General features: G+C 41.7%; 1 protein-coding gene across 2 annotated transcripts in view; it reads right to left on the reverse strand.

Annotated features, from left to right (window-relative positions):
* The window catches only part of ssbp4 (single stranded DNA binding protein 4), a 118,094-nt gene that overhangs the window by 77,900 nt on the left and 17,148 nt on the right, over positions 1-23,046 (reverse strand). For both annotated transcript variants that reach the window (XM_061683607.1, XM_061683608.1), the window contains exons 3-4: positions 17,590-17,651; positions 5,452-5,536 (exon numbers count right to left, since the gene is read on the reverse strand). In XM_061683607.1, coding sequence (XP_061539591.1) covers positions 5,452-5,536; positions 17,590-17,651 — 147 coding nt within the window. The remainder of the gene's footprint in view (positions 1-5,451; positions 5,537-17,589; positions 17,652-23,046) is intronic.

The following is a 23,046-nucleotide window of genomic DNA, read 5'->3' on the forward strand; positions in this document are numbered from 1 at the left end:
AGGGCAGACATGCATACTCGGGCACGATGCTGCCCTCGTGCCACTGTAAGACTAAACTAAAAATGATTGCAGTTTGAGAAGTCTGATCTCCACCGCCAAGAACATGCGAACTCCACACAGGAAGGCCGGAGACAAGATTCAAACACAAATCTCAGAACTGGGGGGCAGACGTGCTAACCACTGCTTCACCCCGCTGCCCCTCTTCAAACAATCTTGATTAATCTTCCACACATTCCTGTCTCAGAGCAGACGCACCGGGCGAAGTGTGTGCGCGGTTCCTTTTGGGAATTGCCTTGTTTTTCACTCTGCCATCCAGGGGGAACCGAGGGAGCCGTTATCAGCAAGGGGCCGCGAGTGAGGCTCGATGGGCCGCTCGGTCCCCGGGGACCAACGAGCCCTAGTTAATCAGAGGCAGACAGACCCCTCGTCAGCCCGGGGATTCGCACGGCGTCGACCCTGACGGTTCTCCTTCTGCGTTGCACAAAAGGCAACAGTCACACTAATGTGTTCATACTATACTTCCTGGTCTGCACACAGTTAAGTGGATTGTGAATCCTCCTAAATCATCACTTAATGTCTGTATTACTGCCATTACAGAAATAAATAAAGTGCAACTCACTAAAACTCATTTCAGAAAATATCAAATGATTAACTCTTGTTGTGTTTTTATATGACAGTAGTCAGAAAGGAAGAAGAAATCAGTACAGTGTTCCCTCACTATATCGCATTTCACCTATTGCAGATTCAATGCATTGCAGATTTTTTTTTTCATATTCATAGTGCGCATAATTCTCCATATTGCGGGATTTTCAGTTTTTGTGGTAAAATAAATGCTTCCTATCTTAAAACATTAATATATATATATAATTAAAACACATATTACAAGGTATAAAATGTACATAGTGTACAGTACTACTGTATGTTTAAGTGTTTAAAATGTGTTTAAGAGTATAGAAAGTGCTTATAAGAGTACATTAGAGGTTAATAGGAGCATGGGGAAGGTTCATACAGTCCTATAAGTGGTCACTACTTTGTGGATTTCACCTATTGCAGGGGTGTCACTTGCGATCAAAATTTAGAACGTTACGAGTGTGTTCTGCTTTACATTGCATTAGTGATTGATTCTATAGTTGTCCCGATTCGTCACATGATCGGAAATCAGGGCACATCATTTTCCACTGATCGGTATTGGCTAAGCTAGTAGGCCTAGTCTGTAGTGGGTGGAGTCTTTGTTCTCAAAGTTTATGTTCAAAATGGCAACAAGCTTTCCCGCTTGCTCGTTAAGGAAAATGATGCGGAAACATTTTGCTTGCACGGCTGACAATCAGGACAAGACAAAAGACTACAAACTGAACCAAGTCTACAAAGCCATACAGACCACACAGGCTGAAACAGTATGACCGAACAGCTTGTTGAGCGTTTTCATCAGAGTGAAAAGAGTGACAGGTTATCAAATGTGATGCATTTAAACTACTTACCTTCAAATAAACATCTAGCGAGTGTGAATTATTTTGTGAAGAAAAATTATGCCCCACTGGTTGCATTTGACGAGGCAATTAATCACTAGTGTTGTTTGTAGATGAACAGAGTCGCGCAATAAGCATCCAACAATGCAGCTGCATTGAGTCATACACTTTACACTTAATTTAGACATTCTTCTAAATAACAATGTAAATGTATTGTTCACTATGGAAGAACTCAAAAGATGGATGGATGGATGGATGGATGGACGAACAGACGGATAGATTCTTCCCTAAGCATTGCCGAGCATGGGCGACGCAAATCATCCCTAATTGAATCCAATTTCTTCCTCACCTCATGTTTGAAGAGTTTTTGCTAAAAATCATGTATTTTCTACAGTGCTCGTCCTCCGTAGGGTGAGCTGGAGCCTTTTCCATCTGACTCTGGAGAGGTGGGGTACACCCCAAATTGGTCGCCAGTCAATCGCAACACATATTACAAATATCTCAATGGGAAATTTCGTTTTAAAGTCAACTGGCATCACGGAAAGACGTCCGGAGCTTTCATTGTGGACTGACTCTTTAAGTTAAAGGTTCAGGCATTTGCTACAAAGTAACTTAACGTGCAGAACCGAGGTGCGGGCTAATTTTCTAACCTCTGAGACGGATCAGTGCAAACAAACGGAAGGCCAACAACTAGTGCTTACTCGTCCAGCCCACTCGGTCAGTCGGCTTGCTCCTGAACCCACTTCCTCAACTTCAGTCAGGTCAAAGCTCAAGCATCATCACCTGCATCCTTGACCTCGTGAAGACTCCCATTTATTCCTCGAGCAGCGTGGCGCATGTCCACATTTCAGCTCTAATGCACTGCCAGCTTTAAAACACACATCTTTAAGCCCCGTGGACGTTAAAGTTTGGCCAACCCGGCAGTCATTTCAGCCTTGAAGTGCAGGTATCCAGCTGGCCTTCCGCTGCAGAAAGGTGTAGCAAATTATATGGCATTTAGATTAATTAGACACAGTTGTCAGATTTAATTAACTACTCGGTTTAATTAACCATGTAATTAATCTTATGGTGGTCCAACACATGCACACGCACACAAAAATGTGTCAGCTGGCGTCTACACACACACACACACACACACACACACGCATGACATGAACAACAAATGTAATATGTTGGGTTGTCAAGTGTCATACAAGAGTTAGATTGCCAATGGCCTAAAAGCGCCGGAATGAAACGTGAAGGGTAAAAATAGCAGTTTCCCACTGACTTGTAGTCATTCATATGTTTATGTTTTTTATATGCTATACAATACTATAATATACAATAATATTCTATACTATACTATTTATATATATAATATATGCTATCAGACTAAGAAAAGCAAAGCAAATTTATTTATTTCATACACAATGTAACTCAATGTGCGTTACATGATTAAAAGCATATAAGTAGCAGACGACTACCCATATGATACACTATTATCCATCTATCCATATTTTTTAGCATTTGTCTTCATAAGGGTCACGGTTAAACCTTTGCCAACTGACTTTGGAAGAGAGGCGGCACCAATCGCAGTGACACACAATACTGACTTCCTCAAACAAATCATTCAGGTTAAGGTCATCCAAAATGTGGTTTACACTACAGCTGGGCACAACAATCCATTGATTGAATTGTGGAATTGATTGTGGACTAATCGCATCTTGAGGCAAAAGGGAGCACGCTACTTGACTGCAACCAGCCGAGGTGCTGTTTGATGCACTCTGTCTAAAGAAGAGCGCCTTGACGTCAGCGTTGGGAGGATGAGCTACATCCACGACTTCCACTTTGACAACTCCTGCGGGCAGCAGTATTTTTTTAACTGGCATGGAAACAGCAGTTCAACACATTCATAGAGATTCTCCTTTCACATTATATAAGTATAGTATATAGTATAATATATGCAGTATAGTATACTGCATATATTAAAAATCGCTCAATAATTAATTGTTAATTTGCCCCGAAGTCAATTGAGGAAATGTCGATCATATTGGAATAATACTCTCCATGTAAGTACATGTATTATGCCTGCTTTTAACACATCTCAGGTCAATGTTGTCTCTATTATACATAATAGAGTGTCAATCCAATCAAAGTAAAGTGCAGATGCCTTTTAAACAGAGTGAGAGGGTCTTCGGGGTAATACAATGAGCTTGCGCCACAAAGACATTCACATATTTGATTTGATCAGTGAGCTGCCAAGGAAATGCAGTGTATGTGTGTGTGGGTGTTACTGATTGACCACCCCAACTCTTCAGAAGATGACAGGGTCAAGGGGACCTCAGACCCCGACCTTTCAGCGCCCCTGAAGCCACCACTAGCAAGGCTTTTTAAAATGTACTTTAAGTGTGTGTGCGTTGTGTGTGTCTGAGCGCTAATGTGCTTCTGTGATCAGCCAGCTGCTTTATGCGCGTTGACCTTTAGTGGACCAATAAATAATACGGGCTGTGGCGTGACCTTTCATCAGGGGACGACGTTTCCTCTCAAGAGCCGAGAGTTCAGGGGTCAGTGTTTGAGGAAGTGCGGAGGTAAAGTATCTGAGCGACTGTGGTTACCCGAAACGCATACGGAACTGAATCTGCAGCAGATGTTGTACGGCGACTCCACTTAGACAAACTAAGTGCCATGGTCACGAAGATATATAGATTTCGCCCAGTAACATTTTCAAACTTTGCTGCCATGCTCTAACCACATGCTGTGATGAAAACTCAATTTTGGGGCAATATAGCATTTTGGTAGCAATCAGAGAAAATCACAAGTTATTGTTTGAAGAAAGCCTGGAAATGGCTCAAATGAAGGGGGCGACGAATAGCCACTTCAAAACTAAATTGCAGACTTCCTGTCTCTTTTCAGGCATTGCTTCTTGAGGCTTTTTTGGGGATCTACTCATGATAGATACACCTACCAAATTTCACATTGCCTTTGTATGAAATAGCAAAGCATGGAGAGTTTGTCATCAAAATGCTTTTACAGTAAAAATGATTTTTCCGGGTACAAAGCGACAAACCGTCACAATACATTGTATAATACAGACTGAAATATCTGAATTATTTCCTTTTATTTCCCCCCTTCGCTCTCTTAGTGTTATTATTATATAGCTACAGCATCCAGGGCAAACCACTTCTTACTTAACAATCGTGCCATGCTGTTTGTGGTTCAGTTAAAAAAAAAAGAGTAATATGTTTTCCAATAAGAGCACAAGGGTCACAATTTTTACTTTGCAGTTATATGTGAAAGCCTGATCTGCAGTGGGTGAAAATTTGCCAGAAAAGGGTGACTTCCTATTCAATGTCTGGCATGGACCCTTAAGACTTCCTCGTGCATTCTGTCATGATACACATGTACACCAAATTTTATGTTGACTGTTGAAACTGGTGTGGGGGGGGAATAACACTTTTCTAACTTTTCACTGAGTGATTTTTGGGGCACTGTGTTGGAAAACAAATTTTTCAGCAGGATACACACTCTTGCTAAAATAGATGACTTTCAGGCATGTGGAGACCACCCGAAAAGGGGATTAATTCGTCAGAGGAATAATGATAAACATTGCGATTCCAAGAGAAATCTTGAGGCATACTGTAAAATATGTTTCCAAGATAGCAGCCGGAGGACGCATTCGCATTGCGGCTTGTTGTCATATTTTGTCCCAGATGCACTTTGGGTAACCACAGAGAGTGATACCTCATCATGTGAAAAGTGATAGACTGCCAGGAACACATTATTCAAAGATGGATGTATTGAGGCTTTCCCATAAAATAAAAACACACAGCATTCCCAGCATTTTTCTAAAACATCTATCTACAGGCAGACTTCTTAAAAAAAAAAAAAAAAAACAGAAACCAGCAGCACAACCACAGAAACGCACAGAACCTAACGCCAACATAAGAGACCCCCCTCAACTCTAGTGAGTGACGGGTGGTAGTGCGGTGTGTTTTGGCTGACTCACATAATCGTGGAAGGCCTTGGCCTCGCTGGAATGTTCGCATGTCTCCCTACGGTCCGGGGCGGCACAGTACAGATCCCAGAATACACTGCACACACAGGAAAAGAGGGGTGTTAAACAATCCAAAACATGCTCATATGTGTTTTATGTCATCTAATAGAGACAAGTGTACAGATGACTAGATAGTGTCGCGACAATAAAGCTGTGATTCATCGAGGCTTTGTGTTTTTTGTTTTTTTTTGTGTGCCACTTTGACAACTAAACAAAGTGAGACAGGTTCACGCTCCAATGTACCTTTTTGTTACGTGCACATAAAAAGCAGAGATTAATATAGCAGCCAAAACAAAAGACGATCATCTGCCGCACTGGGACGCGCTTGTCTGTATCTTCTTAGGCTTATTTATTAAGTGCAATCACAGTTTCATGTTCCCTTCATGCAAACAGACACAAGCTGAAGTAAAAGGAGAATGTATTAAAGAGGCTCAGCAGATATTGTATCACGCGCTTAATAAAATGGCAATTGGCAAAGATAAGACATAAAGCTGAAAATAACAAACAATTCTTCTGCACACCGGGGAACACAAAAGGCTTAGATATAGCATTTAATTGAATTTCATAACTGTGATCGAAGCTAATGTAATACCACTGTTGACACATACACATACACTCATCTTGTGCTTTTTTTCAAAGTACAGCCACTCCTACAAACAATTGACAAACAGTTAATTGACATTTTATTACACCCAAAATTCAAATGATTACTCATTTTTGACTAAAGTAGTAGGGCTGAACTCTACGTCTGTACTCGTACGAAAAAAAGTGATATCCGATATCACACACCTATACCGCCGACTGCAAATTATGCTCTGAAAAATGGATGATGGACTCAGCTCGGGCAGCGGGCTCCGAGACAGCCGCGATCCCATCAAGAAGCTGCCACAGCGTGGCATATCGAGCAAAGAGAAGTAAGCAATGGTGTAATAAAGGATCACTTCAGTTTTCCTGTCACAGTTTTATTTTATAACTTGTGGTAGAGGCAGTCTTGTATTACTTCTTACCAACTGTATTTTGTCCTTAACACGCAGATGCTACATGACATCCCAATGGGTATCTCCACCAGACCACGTTCGTCTTCGAATCTTACTTCTTCTTTGTCTCTTATCTCCTGTATGTACTCCTTATACATAGTGCACCCTAGTGTTCAGATACCGCATAACTGAAATGCCTTGCATTAAAGACTACACTATTGTGGCAAGACCGTTAGAAAAGCATGCGGTTGGATGTTGGAATGTCAGTAGTGACGAGTTGATACTCAAAAGAGTGTTATATTTGAGTGAAAGGTAAGCCATGCTCAAGACAAGTTTTGAGCTTTTGAGCAATAATTGGTTAAAATAAAAGACATTTGCATCACAATTGCAACCTGTAATGGCATTACGATACGATAAGTATCGGTACGCGGTTTTGGCGAGTACTAAAATGTAAGTCAAATAGGACAATGGAGACTCTGGATTGTTGAGCAACGGAAGTTGTATATCAAGCAATAATGGTAAAGAATTCCACCGAAAAATCTTTGACAATTACTGTCCTCAGTTCCCAACCGCTTATTGAGTTGTTAAAAGCAAAAGTGATGTAAGACAGTGGAAAACATGCCCCTGTCCCAGCTTTTTGGGGAACATACGGCACTCATCAAATTCTAAATGACAGAATTTTTGCAAAAAAAAAAAAAAAAATTGATCAGTTTGAACATTACTCAATACCTTGTGTTTGTAGTGTACAATAGTCTATTGAATATAGGTTGAAAAGACTTCAAATCACACACATTGTGTTTATTTAAATTTTACACAACATCCCAACTTCATTGGATTTGGGGTTTGTCCAATAATAATAATGTCCTAGTGGTTAGCACGTCTACATCACAGTTCTGAGGTTCCAGTTTCAATCTTGGCTTTGGCCTTCTTGTTTGGGGTTTGCATGTTCTCCCCATGTGTGCCTGGGTTGACTTCGGGTACTCCGCTTTCCTCCCACATTCCAAAAGCATGTTTCTTAGGTTAATTGAAGACGGAATTGCCCATAGGTGTGACTGTGAGTGTGAATGCATGTTTGTCTATAGGTGCCCTGCGATTGGCTGGCAACCAGTCCAGGATGGACCCTGCCTCTTGCCCAAAGTCAAGTGGGATAGGCTCCAGCTCAACGTTGCCCCTAATGAAGACAAGGACTATCAAAAATTGTTGGATTGAAGGAATAAAAAAATAATAAGAAGAATTTTTAAATGTAATTGTTGTTCCTACTACCGGTAAATTTAAAAATAGACTCAAGAATTAAAAAGGAAGAACTCCCCCGGCAGGAAGTAGAAAGGGGTCACCAAAAGTCCCACCTTGTCTGCCCTTACAACCCACAATATCGACCAATCACCTGCAATCGTGTTACTTAGTGTCCAATCAGCCGTAGCGATATTAGTTCATTAGTATCAATCCCATGTCTCAGGAGGCCAGGAAGGGTCCTGCTCTAAACGATTCCATAATGACTACACCGAGATCAAGTACCTGGTAAGTCAGTCACATTCTTGTCCAATTGATTTTCAATGTTCAACTCTTGAGGTGGGAAAAGTGGTTGTGTTACTGAAAAATAGTTCCAAATAAATATTATATGAAGATTGAACAAGCCAGCAAAAGGCTTCTACAGAGCCCAGAGTAGACAATCAAGACAATAAAACTATTTTCAATCACAGAAGCAGGACTTCATGCACTACACTTTGTGTATGTGGCACACCTCTACTCTGTCAACAACTTCATCAAGCAATCGAGTACAGTGGGGCCTTGAGATGCGAGTTTAATTGGTTCTTAGACCATGCTCGTAAATCAAAACACTCATATTTCAAATCATCTTTCCCCATTGACATGACTGGAAATGCCATTCATTTATTCCAGCATCCCCAAAAAATACTTTTTGCAATGTGTCAATTTCCAAAACTAAATTTTTCACTTTATGTCCTTTTTAACATTTTTCCTGTGCAGTTAATATTTTAGGATGGCCACAATTTGCCTCTGGAATGGGTTATTTCTTAAATATGAACAAATCGAAGTCCAAGCAGCGTCCCAGAAGAGATTATATTCGACCTCAAACATTCCACTGTATTTCTGAACACTGCGTCTTTCGATTCATTTTGATGATGTTATTGGAGGGCAATTTGAACAAAAAGGTTTCCAAAATCAAAGTCCTAAAATAAAATGCACTTAAAGAAAACATCACTTTCAACCTTTCGCACCAACCTCTCAAACTTGTGAAAATGTGAACTAAAATAGAAGTGTTAAGAGTATTTATAGATGAAACGAAAGAGTTGGTGCCCTGAGGCGGTTTGCAGGCACACGGATGCCCTCTAAGACAAAGAGCTTGATGAGCACATATGCTGTGTGTGAATATGTATTTGTTTGTGTGTGTGTGTGTGTGTGTGTGTCTGTGTGTCCCACTTGACAATAAAGTCAGTGTACATTATCATAGCTCTGTGTCAGTGTTAAAGAGATTGCTGCTGCGCCGGAGCGACGAGGGAGCCACGACCATCGCAAATCCAATCAGCTCTCAAGGGAAATGAAAGGAGATGCGGAGGTTGAAGTTTGTTACAAAAAAATAAATAAATACTACAGGTACATACATTGCGGGGGCTTTAAGGTGCAGGGTGACCTGGCCTCTGAAGTCTGATACATATTGCCATTTGAACAGCTGACCTGAGGAATCTCATTGTCAGTCTTTCTGTATAATCTGACACTGGATCAACTTTCATTCTCCTGGTATTATTTGTTGACTTTAATACATCCTTCTCTGTATGTTTGAAGGACACAAGAATAAAGTTGTCTGTTGGATTCTGTAGAAAACCACAATATCTCAGGGAGTATGTTTGAAGAAGATTGGGTAGAGGAGTTCCTAAAAGGAAAACGACTTGATAGATTTCTTCCGCTACAGCGGAACCTCAAATGTCTGAATACTCTCCAACCTGGGACACTGACCTCTGGTTTCCAGGGTCACGCTTTGGCCATGATTAAACTTTTGTTAACTGTATTTTTTAAGTAACCATGTCACGTTCTTAACTGCCCTCTTCCATCCATTTTCTACAGAGCTTGTCTTCATGAGGGTCACAGGTTAGCTGAAGCCAATCCCAGTTGACTCTGGTAGAGAAGTGGTCAGCAGCCAATCAACAAGACAAACAACCATTCACACTCAAATTCACACCTATGGTCTATTCAGAGTCTTCAATTAATATAGCATTCACAACTTTTGGAATTAGTGTTGCAAAATCAGATAACAAAAATAATCCATAATAATAATCCAAATAAAGAGCAAAACACACACTCAGATTGGCAGTTTTGATGCACTGAGGTACTATACAAGGGATGCACGATATTTTGTTTGAGCATCGTCATCGTGATATGCATGTGTGCAGTAGTCACATTGCAGGGTCTGCTGATGGTGATGTTAATGTGCTGATATACAGTGAATCAACTGTAATGTTAAAAGTGTCCATCTGAGGGTCTTGTTTAGACATCCATCCATCCATCCATTTTCTGAGCCGCTTCTCCTCACTATGGTCGCGGGCGTGCTGGAGCCTATCCCAGCTATCATCGGGCAGGAGAAGGGGTACACCCTTAACTGGTTGTCAGCCAATCGCAGGGCACATACAAACAAACAACCATTCACACTCACATTCACACCTACGGGCAATTTAGAGTTTTCAATTAACCTACCATGCATCTTTTTTGGGATGTTGGAGGAAACCGGAGTGCCCGGAGAAAACCCACGCAGGCACGGGGAGAATATGCAAACTCCACACAGGCGGGGCCAGGGATTGAACCCCGGTCCTCAGAACTGTGAGGCAGACACCCTAACCAGTCGTGCACCGTGCCGCCTTGTTTGGAAATGCTCAACAGATTCAAAGATTATACACCTGCTGCATTTCCTTTTTCGCTCTTCCGAATGAAACTGGTACGTTGCAGCTGCATGTGTGCTCGAGGTCTGTTCAGGGACATTGCGTAAATGGGAGTGAATGTGTTCTTTTGTAATACAGTACATAATTATAAAAATTTGATTTGAAATTTTAATTGCACCATGAGCAGTGTCACAACATCGCAGATGTATAGATATAGATACAGTATATAGATATAGGTATAAATATATCGTGTTTTACAATAATACTTAACTATACTTAGAATTTCACATGAACTTGTGGCCCAAAAGCAAAGTGTGGAGAGTCTCTGTCACTGAAACGACAAGTGCAGTCAATGAATGGAACCAAGAGCCCCTCAAATATTCTCTTTTCTTTATTTCTCACCCATTTCTTCTCTTTACCCATCCATCCATCCATCCATCCATCCATCCATCTTATGTACCACTTATCAGGGCCAATCTGCTTTTCCTTGACAATCACCCCGTGTTGTTTGTAATTCAATAAAAACAATAAAATAGTATATGCGGCGCCTTAAAATGTTGTTTGCCGATAATGTCGTTTTTCCATTGGAGCGAGTGAGTTATGTGTGCGAAGGTGATTTTTCATGATAGTCCAGTTCAGTCGCTCGGTGGTCTCATGCAATACCCTGCAAACATTCGTGAGGCCTATTTTACTTTCTTCACGCAGATCAAGATTATCTGTTACATCAACAATTGTCGTTAAATACCATAAATTATTTGATAAGGAATCACGCACGCTTGTAACGGTATTATCTAATCTGTCGAATCTAATTAACCAATCTTTGCCATCTGATTTCGGTATTAAAGCTGGTAAAGCGATGTTATTTGAGCTTCTTGGGGGGGAGGCATTTCCGCTCTCTTTTCAAGGAGATGCAGACATTAACGTATAGTCTTTCATTTCTTCAAAGCAGCAACAAGGCTAAAAAAAAAAAGACAACGTAACACCAACATGTCGGAAAAAGAGCAGAAAGAGGGATTAGAATCCAGACGTCCAGAAGAAGACAATTACTGAAATTAAATGCCATCCCGATAATTATTTGCAATTAACTGCGGTCTGACAAAGCCAGCGGTTACAATGGAGCTTTGCCGCTATGATAAGGAACGTAAACAAAGCCAGACGCACACAGCTTGGCAGGTCTGCACCATAATCCTGTCTGCCACTTTGGCTAGCTCCAAGCTAGCAGACAGCTGACAAAATCAGACAGAAAGAGAAATAGAAATTCAATAGGTTTGTAAATGTTTAAATTACACAGGTATGGTCATATATTACCTCATTTTCTTTTATTCTGGTGGCCATTCAAGTCTAATTTTATTAGCAGCTCTCATTAAAGTAGCTCTCATTTTCGATAATTTAAGATAAATGGTGTTGAAAGACCATGGATGCTACTCATCACTGTGACACAGTTCCATACATGTTTGAAGTTCCTATGTGACAGATGTCACAAGCATGCAAGCTTAACAACGTAACATTCTGCTAATCCTTCACATCTGTAGTTAATATGGGGGGAGGATAATGGCGGCGGTTCAGTCCCAGAAGAGAGGGAAAAATAACTGTCCCTTGTGCTCAAAAGGTAGAGTGTTTTACTTGCATCAATCCCTTTCTATAGCGCTTGTCCTCATTAGGATTGTGGGTGAGGTGGAGCCTAACCAAGCTGACTTTGGCCAAGAGGCAGGTACACCGGGCACTGGTGGCCAGCCAATCGCAGCGCACTCGAGCATGTATGTTTTGGAATGGTGGGAGGAAGCCGGAGTATTCAGAGAAACGCCACACAAGCACGGGGAGAACATGCAAACTTCAGAATCAAACCCAGAACCTCAGAACTGTGAGGCAAAGGTGCTAACCCCTGGGTTCTTAAAAAAAAAAAGACATTTCTACTATGAATAAAAAAATCTTAGACCCATTTAAATACTGGGGGAAAAAAGTGCAGTGATTGGGCTACATCTGCCTAATATGACACTGGCATGGAAACAGGAGTTCACAACATTTAGAAAACGATTTTCCCATTGCACTGAGTCCTAATTTTAAACATCACGAGTAACAAATTCATTGTTAAATTTCCTTATAGTCGATCAAGTAATTTTACTCCAATGTCCATCCCTCGTCAAGTGATGTGATTTGTTGGCGAACATCTAATCACCTGTCACCATAGACTTTAACACATATTACCAAAAACAACACCCTTCAAATGTCATTTCAACATTTTCTCGCCTTGTGGCACAACTAAGTAAGCTTTGTGTTTGATTTGTAATGAAATCATATAGGCCTGGGTCGATTACCGGTTTCAAGGTATACTGCGGTTTTAAAAAGGTTATGGTTCCAAAACTGCTTAAACTTTTCATCAGCAAAGTGAACGATCCCTGCCACTCCCGATGTTGGCGTGAGCAGTCAGTGAGCCCCACGACTTTTCCCATTGTGGAAAAAGTCAACTGTATGGGAATGTTTCAGGTACCGCTGCTGGGTAGAGGAATGATATGCAGAACGTGCTAATGAAGAGTGGCTGCTCCAGGACGCGGTACTTCCAATACGATATCACATTTAGAAAAGTGCCACCCATCACTCTTCGACAAATTGATGATAAAGTTAATATATCACTATAACGCTGCCTTGAAATTAACTATGCAACCAACTACGAGAGCTAGCGTGTCTCCAATTGGTGAAATCAATATTACAGACTTGCTACCGAGGCAGATAACATGGCTAACTAGCATGGCTAACATGCTAGTTAGCCATGCGCTCTGACGTTATTTCACAAAGCGGAGAAGTAGCTTCTCATTTTCAGAGAAAATAAGTACTTTTACTGTTTTACCACATTTTGATTTTATTTACAGTTTAAATTCAATTGTTTATTTTTTTTCTTTTCTAATGTACAAAATGTTCTACATGTTGTTTAAAAATAAAATCAATTGCATTCAATGGAAAATAGTTGTTGTTGTAATAAAACATTTTAGAGATGTAATTGCAATACCGTGATAGCACAATATTTTTGCTTAAGGTTATCATACCATCAGAATCTGATGAATTTTAATATTTGCGTAATGGTTTAAACCAGACACAAACATACATTCACTGAATTAATTTGAAAACTATTATGATATTTGAGCTGATTCTCCAACAGTTCTAGAGCATAGATGTTTACAATATAATAATAACACATACAAAAAAAATCATAAATAATAAAAAAAGGAGGGGAGAAAATATCTTTAGACATTAACAATGTTTCAGAGCAAAAATGGACTCTTCTTCCCCAACATAAGAAGAACTCCAACAAAGTGATGGCACCTAGAGATTCCCATGACTGTTGTTGTGATGGGATGATTGTGCGTGTGAGTGCGTGTGTGCTCGTGCACGTGTGTGCGCTCAGAGGGGTTTAGAATTCAGTGGCCATCCAGTGAAAACTGGTTAAAGCAATCGATTTGGGGATAAAGAGGAGACAACTAGCAGTGGACAATAGAGAAGAAGCTAATGACACAATCAACACCTGCAGCCTTCACTGAGGCTTTTCTTTACCCCCCCCCCCCGACCCATAAGAACAGATGTGGATGAGTGACCCCCCACTAAAAAGCTTCAGTCCCCAACACCTCTCCAGTCCCTTCCTCAGTCGTATTCTAAAGCACCCCCACAGCATCCTGTAGGAAGCATCCACAGAGACAGCGAAGAACAGCCTAGTGAGGTGCTGAGGAGGCGACGGCTGGGGGGGTGGGGCCAGGGTGACAGTGGGGTCGGGGTCTTAGATTTGGCTGTTTAACACAAAAGAGGCTGAAATGCAAAGAGTTAATCCATTCGGGGGTCTCTCTTCCGCAAACAAAGGACAGGCCTCCAGACAAAGGTTGCGAGGGGGCGGGGGAGCGATGTGGAAGGTTGGTGGCTTTCCTACCATCTGGAGCTTTTGTTTTGGGGGAGGTTTGCGGGGGAGGGGGGTGTCCAAGGGGTGGACCCCCGTGACAACCCCGGGATCTCACCTCCCCCCCTCGAGAGTCCTCATGTCCACGTGCTGCAGAGCCCAGACAGACGCCCCTTAGCTAGGTCGTATACACCGCAGGCCTCCCCGGCTAATCATCAGCGTACTCTCCACTCAGACACACTCAAACACACACACTAGATCAGCTGTTTTTTTTGCACCTTGTACCACTTTTACTGTAAAACAATATTTTGACAGCCAGGCAAAGACGCAAAATAAACAAAACATTGATCATAAAACTCACCGTTACGCTGAATGTAGTTGTAATTACTATGAGCCTTGTTTCTCTTTAACAAGCCGTCCCATCTTGGGATAATAGGAGATAATGCTACCCAAAGCATATTACTTACAGTGTGTACAGTCTACTCCATATTTTTGCTTTGGTCATTCATTGCATGAAATCCAACTTCACAAGGATATGATGTTGGAAATAGAATGAAGGTATTAAGTGCCTTTTTTCTTTTTAATGATTCACTCCCTCATTTCCAAGCTCTGAAGTCAAGGTACCACTATAATGTGGTAACACACATACATACAGTGGTACCTTGACTTACAATTTTCTTTAGTTATAACCCATTGCTCGGTTAATTTTTGCTTTGTGTTACAAGCCAAACTAATTTACGAAGAGCATCAGATACGCCACTGCTCGAGTGACATGGAAAAACAAGGAGACTGCCTGGCAGTCGCTGATGCACTTTCAGCCATTTCTTGAATGCTGAATGAATGGTGCAAACAGTCAATAATAATCATGATATTAGACGAAACTTTCCTCACGATCGAAGGGACAAGCTGAAATGCACCCTTTTAATCTTTTTCTTCTACTAAAAAGCTGTGCTGATCTCAAATCATTTGGTCTACTCATTTTTGCTAGCTTGTGGGCTTCCTTTTTTTTGCGATCGTATCACGTGACCAAACGAACGGGGTGGTGAGATGTTTGACTAGGCACAGGCGGATGCAGCTGATTTTCAAAATAAAACTTCTTTCAGACTTTGATGATCAATAAAATATATTTTTGTTCAGTCTCACTGTGCGACACGGTACCAAATGGCCCACAGTCAGGTACTAGTCCGTAGCCCGGTGGTTGGGGAATGCTACTCTTGGTCATCTCTCACACTGTTACACTCACAACATTCAAACACACTGTATATTTGCCTTTTGTCACGACCGCTGTCTGGCTGAGAGAAGCTGGGATCTTTAAGACCATCGTGAGCCGTGTCAACACGGTCCACAATGACAACGCACACACACACTGAGGCCCAAAGAGGATGAATGAATGAAGTGGCACATTTCTTATATGGAGCTGGGCCAGGGGGCTTTGGGGAAGAGCATGAATGACGAACAAAACGACCCTCCTGTCAAATCTCTTATTCCGGCTCTCGCTGCCACCGTGCCACCAATGCAGAGGATTCAGTATACTCCAATCTCTCTGCCCCTCTGTGTGCACCCTTTTCATCACAGCCCCACTTTTGTGTAAACTTGAATTTCTCGAGCTCGTGGTCAGAAACCAGGGAAGTGCATTTGGGGGGATTCCATTGCCTTTGAAGCCAACCCGTTTCCACCAAGCAGTACCGTACACAAGCCATCTTCTGACTGTGCCTCTTGATTCATTCACAGAAAATAATGTTAAAAGCAATTTTAACAATGTGAGAGATCCCAGATATGACTAGGAACAAATTTGGCATGTGTGTTTACTGCTCTTACATAACCAGCACAGCACACCAACAAGATATCTCACGGACAATCCTTAGCCGAAAGTCTGTCATAGCACCAAGACTGACCTGTGAGAGGCAGCATGGTGCCACAGGGCCTCCACACCGCCAGAAAAATACAAAGAAGAAGAAGAAAGAGTACAAGTAAGGATTTTCAATAGTGAGTATTGACCAGGTTTACAATTGTTGGCCCGACCGTGCTCCGAATGGATTGGCGAGGAATACATTGTTCTTAACTCACGCCACACCACAGGATAACTGCTCAGGGTAATCTTTGAGAGACAGCCAATAATGTACAGTGCAAAGTCAAAGTGCAGCTCACGGACATGATAAACCACTTGAGAGACAAAAATGTCTCTCATTTTCATTCACATATCCGGTGTGGAATCATTTCAGTTTCGCCGTTGGATACGACGACAAGCATTGCTTAAAACATGCCCCGTACTTATGGAAACACAAGCGTTATGACCAAGGTTGTCCTGTGTTTGTTTCAGGATACAACACACCAGTCGCATGTTTAAGATTAACATGAAAAAAAAATTAGCTGTGGAGTGTGAGAAATTATTGCTGAAGATTTGCAGCCCTTTTCTGCACTGAAAGATGTGTGGTGTGGTCATTTAAAGAAAACGCTCGACCCACTTTATGTTTCGGCGACTATACATATGTAGCGGTTGGATTAAGCGTGGGTCGATTGGTAATGCCTGCAGAGTCGGTTGCAGGCATGACCAAACAATCCACGTTTAATCTGTTACACAAGTAGTGTGTTTGTCTTACGTTTTTGCATGTTTTAATTTGTTAGCCATATATTCTACTATTGTATTGTCACATGTATACAATTAGTCAAGGAATAACAGGCAGTTTACCATTTGAAACAGTTATGTTTGAAGAACAGAAAAAAAGTATTAGTATTGTACCTAAAGGTTGGAGCTAGATAACACGTTGCAGTCTGTTGATTATTTGACGGAGAATCTACAGGTATGGAATAGGAAGAACAACAATGTATGGCCTTGGCATGATAATTACATAACTACACCGCATCGTGGCAAACTGCTCTGAACTGTACCGCTTGGCTGGAAATGTGGCTTATTTCTGCAGAGGACAACAGCGTCAGCCTGCAAGTGCACTGACCCGAGCCAGACAGACAGAACAGAACACACTGTCCGCTGTTTATGAAGCATTAGCAGACCTGGCGCATTTGTAAAAAGTGTCAGAATGGAAGGAGCAAACCTGCGAGAAATTACGCATAATGTTAACGTAATAGACAATGCTGTGTTGAACATGTGAAGAAAGTGTTTACCAAATAGCATAAGAAGGTGGTAAATGGCAACGATGCAAGGAGCACTTAAACATATGTGAGATGATGCACTTAGCATTCCCTGCAATTACTGTCCTCCCTCCCACCTACCTCTACACATTCCTCTGGCTCATCACGATGAGCACTCGTACAGTTGTAATGTGAGCCGTGTGTGTGGGATTGTGTGTTAACATAGTTTGATAGGATTGCCATATATACATACCACCACCACGAGTGTAAAAATCCCGGAGGTTCCCCGAGTGTGATGTTCTTCTCCCATCGGATCTGAGCGGCAGACAAGAAATAAAGCGTGTTAGTTCAGTTTGCTTTTATATCAGTCAAACTTTAGTTGGTCGTACAGAAAAATGTTGGCTTTTTTCCGAGAGACTGTCGCTCTCCACTGCTCTCAGCAACAACTCCAGCGGCTACCTGGACATCTTGATAAGATCCAGAATGTGATAGCGGACCTGCTACCTGCCTTACACATGCACTGTGACAGCCAGCACAAGTCCCTTTTCCACACTTTAAGGTACCTAATCTACTCGCTAGTGATGCTTTTCACTGGAAGAACTAGTACTATCAGGTACCAGGTGGCATAAACCACTGCTCATTGGTCAAGCAGATACGTCAATGATAAGGTATTGTACTCCAGAGTCTCCACTTTGCTACAGCGATCTGTTTTCTGCCCTCAGTCTCTTTATGAATGACGAACTCAGCTCTGGACACTGTAGTATTGCACTCCACACTCTCCACGTTGTTGTAGCGGTCTACAGTCTCCACTTTGCTGCAGGGATCAATTTTCTGCCCCAGTCTCCTCTTGAATAACACCCTTAGCTCTCGTTGCTGCAGCGATATACTCCAGAGCTCCCACTTTCCTGCAGCAGTCCCTTTTCTGGCTGTCTGGCTGCTGCAGCGGTCCGTTTTTCTGCCCTCAGTCTCTTCTCGAATGACACACTTAGCGCAGGACACTGCGGTGTTATACTCCACAGTCTCCACTTTCCTGCAGCGGTCCATTTTCTACCCTCTGGACACTGTTCTACTACGCTCCATAGTCTCCACTTTGCTGCAGCAGTCTGTTTTTTCTGCCCTCATTCTCCTCTTGAATGACACACTCAACTCTGGACACTGTGGTATTGCACTCCACAGTCTCCAGTCTCCACTTTGCTGCACAGATCAATTTTCTGCCCTAGTCTCCTCTTGAATAACACCCTTAGCTCTCATTGCTCCAGCGTTATACTCCAGAGCCGCAACTTTCCTGCAGCAGTCCCTTTTCTAGCTGTCCTCAGTCTCACTTTGAATAATAGTCTCCTTAGTGTTGCCAACAGCCACATCCCAATACCTGAAATACCGTGCGCTCTTTCTACTCCATTGTAGTCTCATTCTGACTGATCTTACCAAAACTCACTGTGGCCTGTTTTTTTTTTTTTGCAGCTTCCCGTGACTAATAATTTGATGTGGAAAACCTACCACCCCAGCTTGTGGAAAGGGGCATGAGGGATCATTAGAATGAATGCAGAGGCATTTTCTTCCGATCCTGTGAATCCACATAATTCATCATCTCTGCAGAGACAACACTGATTAGCAGGAAAATTGGTTTAAATTTGTCAGCCTAAACTTTGACCCAGCTTTCTCAAGCATCTTGGGAGTGGATCGAGAGGCTTTTGGCTTCTACAAAGAGCAACAATCTGCTGAAATTTGGAAGATTATTTGCAAACTGCCAAGCGGAGTACTGAGGAACATGCACCCACTGATCTGACATTTGACCTAAGAAATCAATAAGGTTCTTGCATCACTTTTAAACAATAATCTTTGAATGAAGTGTGTCTGAGCATGTACTGATAGGACTGTCCACAGCTAACTGAATTACCTTGTGTCCAATTTCAATCCAAACAAATTGGGTCTTTTCTTTGACGTAAAGGCTTGAAGAGTCTCAGTTCATAACTGCAGCCAGTGATAGAAGAAACCAAAAATCCTACAGACCGCGGCCAAACCCTACTTAATAGCGTAGCCGCACACAACCACATTTACTATTGAGTTGATTCTTCTGTTTTATGTGTGCTTCTACTCCAATCAAGTACTCTTGGACAGTGTGCACATACTATAAACGCGAGCACCTCACCGTGGGAGGACCAAAGGTTAATTGAGAGTCCGGGCGATAGTGCTCTCATTAGACGGAACCTAGCGCCTGAGCGTGTCTTCAGTCTACCTGCAATGACAAAGGTCCCTAATCGTTTTAAACATCTCTGTGCGTGTGGGAGAGAGGGAATAATAGATATGGAGGCATGAAGGGAGCTACACAGAGCGGCTGAACAAAATAGAAATACAACCTGCTGTCCTCAAAGGTGTCGTTTGCCTAAACACACATAAGCCTACAGAAAATAAATATTTTTAGCTTTTTACTTACAGTTATTTGAATTAGTAAGTCTGTGTCCGACAGAAGGGAAATAAATTTAGCTTCTGTTGTTGCATGCAAGTTGTTTTGACTGGTTGTCTTTCGGCCTTGACTAATTGAGCAGAACTTTTATTGTTTTTGTATACAGCAGGGATTCACAAACTGTGGAGAGGGGCTGACGGCAAGATAAAATGTGAAATGGCGATGCCGTGTAATTATTAGGGGTAGGCAAGCACCGATATTGTACTAGGTATCGGTATCGGGCCAATACCGGCCTTATTTTGAAATATCAGGTACTTGTGAAGGCTGCCAATACCAGCCACTGATACCTAAGGCAAAAATATCTGTAAAATCTAGTCAACGTGATGCCTTTGTTTTAAGGGGATACGCCATCTCTGTCCGACTGTTGAAGGGGGCCGTCGTCGATTGAAGGCTTATTTCTGCTCCTAGTACGTATGAAAGTAAATGTAAATGTCACTGGCCTCATGCAGAGGGTCTTCAGCTGACGCTTGCTGACTATTGATGACATTTCGTGGTTTCTATTGATGACATTTCGCTTTGAATCTTAATGGTTTCCGGTGGTATTGCTACATTCAATCAGTATACATAAGCATCCAAGAGACGGGCACAAAAAAAAAAAAGACAAAATGAACATAGAGGACCGATAGAACACATCTGGATGCGAACATCACCATCGCTTTTAGTTAAGTTATGACCAATCACCCCAAATCTACTTGGCTAATTCTACCATGACGCAAGTCAGCGCAAACATCTTAAAGCAGCTTGGAGGTTGAAGAGCAGGAATACCCAAAACCCTCATTCATTGTCATTAACTTTGATCCCTTCTTCATAACTACTTCTATCTCTGTGCCGGGATCGATGGTCTTTTTTAGCCATGTGATTTTACGGAAGACATGCATGATCTAAACACTGTCATCAGGTCAAACAATCGGTAAATCGAAGTACACTGTTTTGTTTGGTGTTGAGCTACATCCGCCTTAGTAATGAATCCCCAGCGAAGGGTGAATCACAGTCAAAAGCAAGTGAAAAGTAAAAGAGGGAGAAAATAAAAGCAGCGCTCTCTGGTGATTCATGAAGAGCTGGAGTGTAAACCTGGTAAGTGAACACTGATGAATACAGATGGCTGACAGAGTGTATCTTTTCACAACCATTTGTCTAATACTCCACTCACTTTATGTGCTCCCGCTACAACTGCGTCAAGAGGGGGAGCGGTGAAAGGTCAAGCTGCTGCTTTTACTCACACGTACACTCGACTGTCAGCGTAATCCAAATACGCGGACCATTTCAGATGTCTACATCAAAGTGGCGCAGGGGCTGGCGTGAACTAGATAAAATGTTCGAATGAGGGTGTCGCATTAGGGACAAACCGACTTAAAAGTCAACAAGGACTCTCGATTTCTGGGCGATTCATTCACTAGCTTGCCTTTTTGTTTGGGGTGTAACGATACATGTACTGTATTCATTTTCAAATTTTGGGGACAAAGCAAGGTCTTCTCTGCTAACATAAACACTATCAGAAGCACTGACCAGCATTTCCAACCTAAGTTCAGATATTTGTTCTTAAGAGTCTATTCTACTTATAGCGTTTCTCTTTGCTGCACAGCTTCCAGTGCATGTATATGGATGAGATTATTTGTCCAATCAGATTTTAGCCTCTTAGTGCTGTCATGTCGACCTAATTTGCTCAGGGCCTTCACAATCAGTCATGGTGGCCCGATGTAACAAACTATATTAGCAGTGAGACTGTTTCTTTAACCAACCAAATTTCAAATTCGCCTCACAGGACCAGCTAGCTGGCCCACAATAAAGTCAGCATTTTTCCCTCCTCTCGTTGGTCAGCGTAAAACAGTTACAGCCAAGTTTGACACGCAAAACACATCTGCACACATTTAGAAGGAGGAAAAATTTACTCTGTCTCAGAAAATCGTAAAACTAAATTTTCAAGGCCGACTTTTCCAGAATAGCTAGAAGTACATTGGATAGGAAGTATAACTTTAGTCCGTCTACCCCGTAAAAAAATAACAATGCTGCTCAGCCTCTATTTAGCAGAAATCATGGCTAGCGATATGCTTTTACCAGTATATACAACTTGCTGACTCATGTGAAACAAAAAGAAAAGAACTAGCAGGGTACAAATACAACTTCCAGCGACATTTCAACATCCTTTCACAGTCTCTTCAGATGGAGCGAAAACAATAACAAAAGCTATTGTTTGTGTTTTTACAGTATAATAGTTCCAACTGTTACAATTGAACTTGTCTCCCTCCATCTTTCGTTTCCAAAAAATAAGAAAAACTGTTGATGTTGGACTTTAAGAAAAAAAATAATTACAGATGGTTGCCAATTCCATGTTATGGTTTTTACAAATTTTATAAACAGGTGCAAATTTTCTATGTACTTTTTCGTAGCATTAAGGGATTTGGGAGTTAATCAAAAAAGAGCTGAATTAAAGCAGTAATGTAATGTAAGTAAGTGAAAGCTGATTTGAATAGCACTTTTCAAAACACAGACAAAGTGCAGCAAAATAAAGCTGTTATACGAATGAGGGCCTGCATGTGGAATCATTAGCAGGAAGCCAGAATTTCCACTAGGGAGGAGGTTGCAATACATTAGGTTATAGATCTTTGACAGTTCAAGGACCAAATATCAGTCCAGCAGACAAACGGCGACTTTGCTTTGGAACGCTTTCCAAATAGCGCACGTTGCATTTAACTTGACGGTGGGAGGAGGCTGGCTGAGCTTCTTAAGTGTTGGAGCACAAAGCGAGCGACAACCCATGCTTACACGGCGTCAAAGTGATCTAATTACACAGTGTTTATTACAAATTGGGACTAATAATGAAGGGCGGGTAATCATATCAAGGAGCTGAACTGATGCCTTGTTTACATTTTCGGAAATTAACGAGGAGTCAAGGGAGCACTGCGCAAGAAAACAAAGCCCAGCGTACCAAACAATTTTTCCCATTTGTACATTTAAAAAAAAAAATTTTTTTTAATGTATGCCTTATTACTTGCTATCGTTAGTCTTCACGTGGACTGTTTTATTCAGGGTACATACAGTTTTAAAGGAAGCCAAATGTTTGACTGTTTAAAGGCCACAAGAAATGTTTGAGACCTTTGAATGGTGGATTACAGTATTCAATAAGGACGGGAATCGAAAACCCAATCTTTTTGAGAACCGGTTCCCACTAATGTGATTCCGGGAATCATTTGTTGGCTTGCCAGATGATTCTGCTTATCGATACCTGTTTTTAAAAAAAAATTACAA

Source organism: Phycodurus eques, chromosome 8, assembly GCF_024500275.1.
Source record: "Phycodurus eques isolate BA_2022a chromosome 8, UOR_Pequ_1.1, whole genome shotgun sequence".
Taxonomy (NCBI): domain Eukaryota; kingdom Metazoa; phylum Chordata; class Actinopteri; order Syngnathiformes; family Syngnathidae; genus Phycodurus; species Phycodurus eques.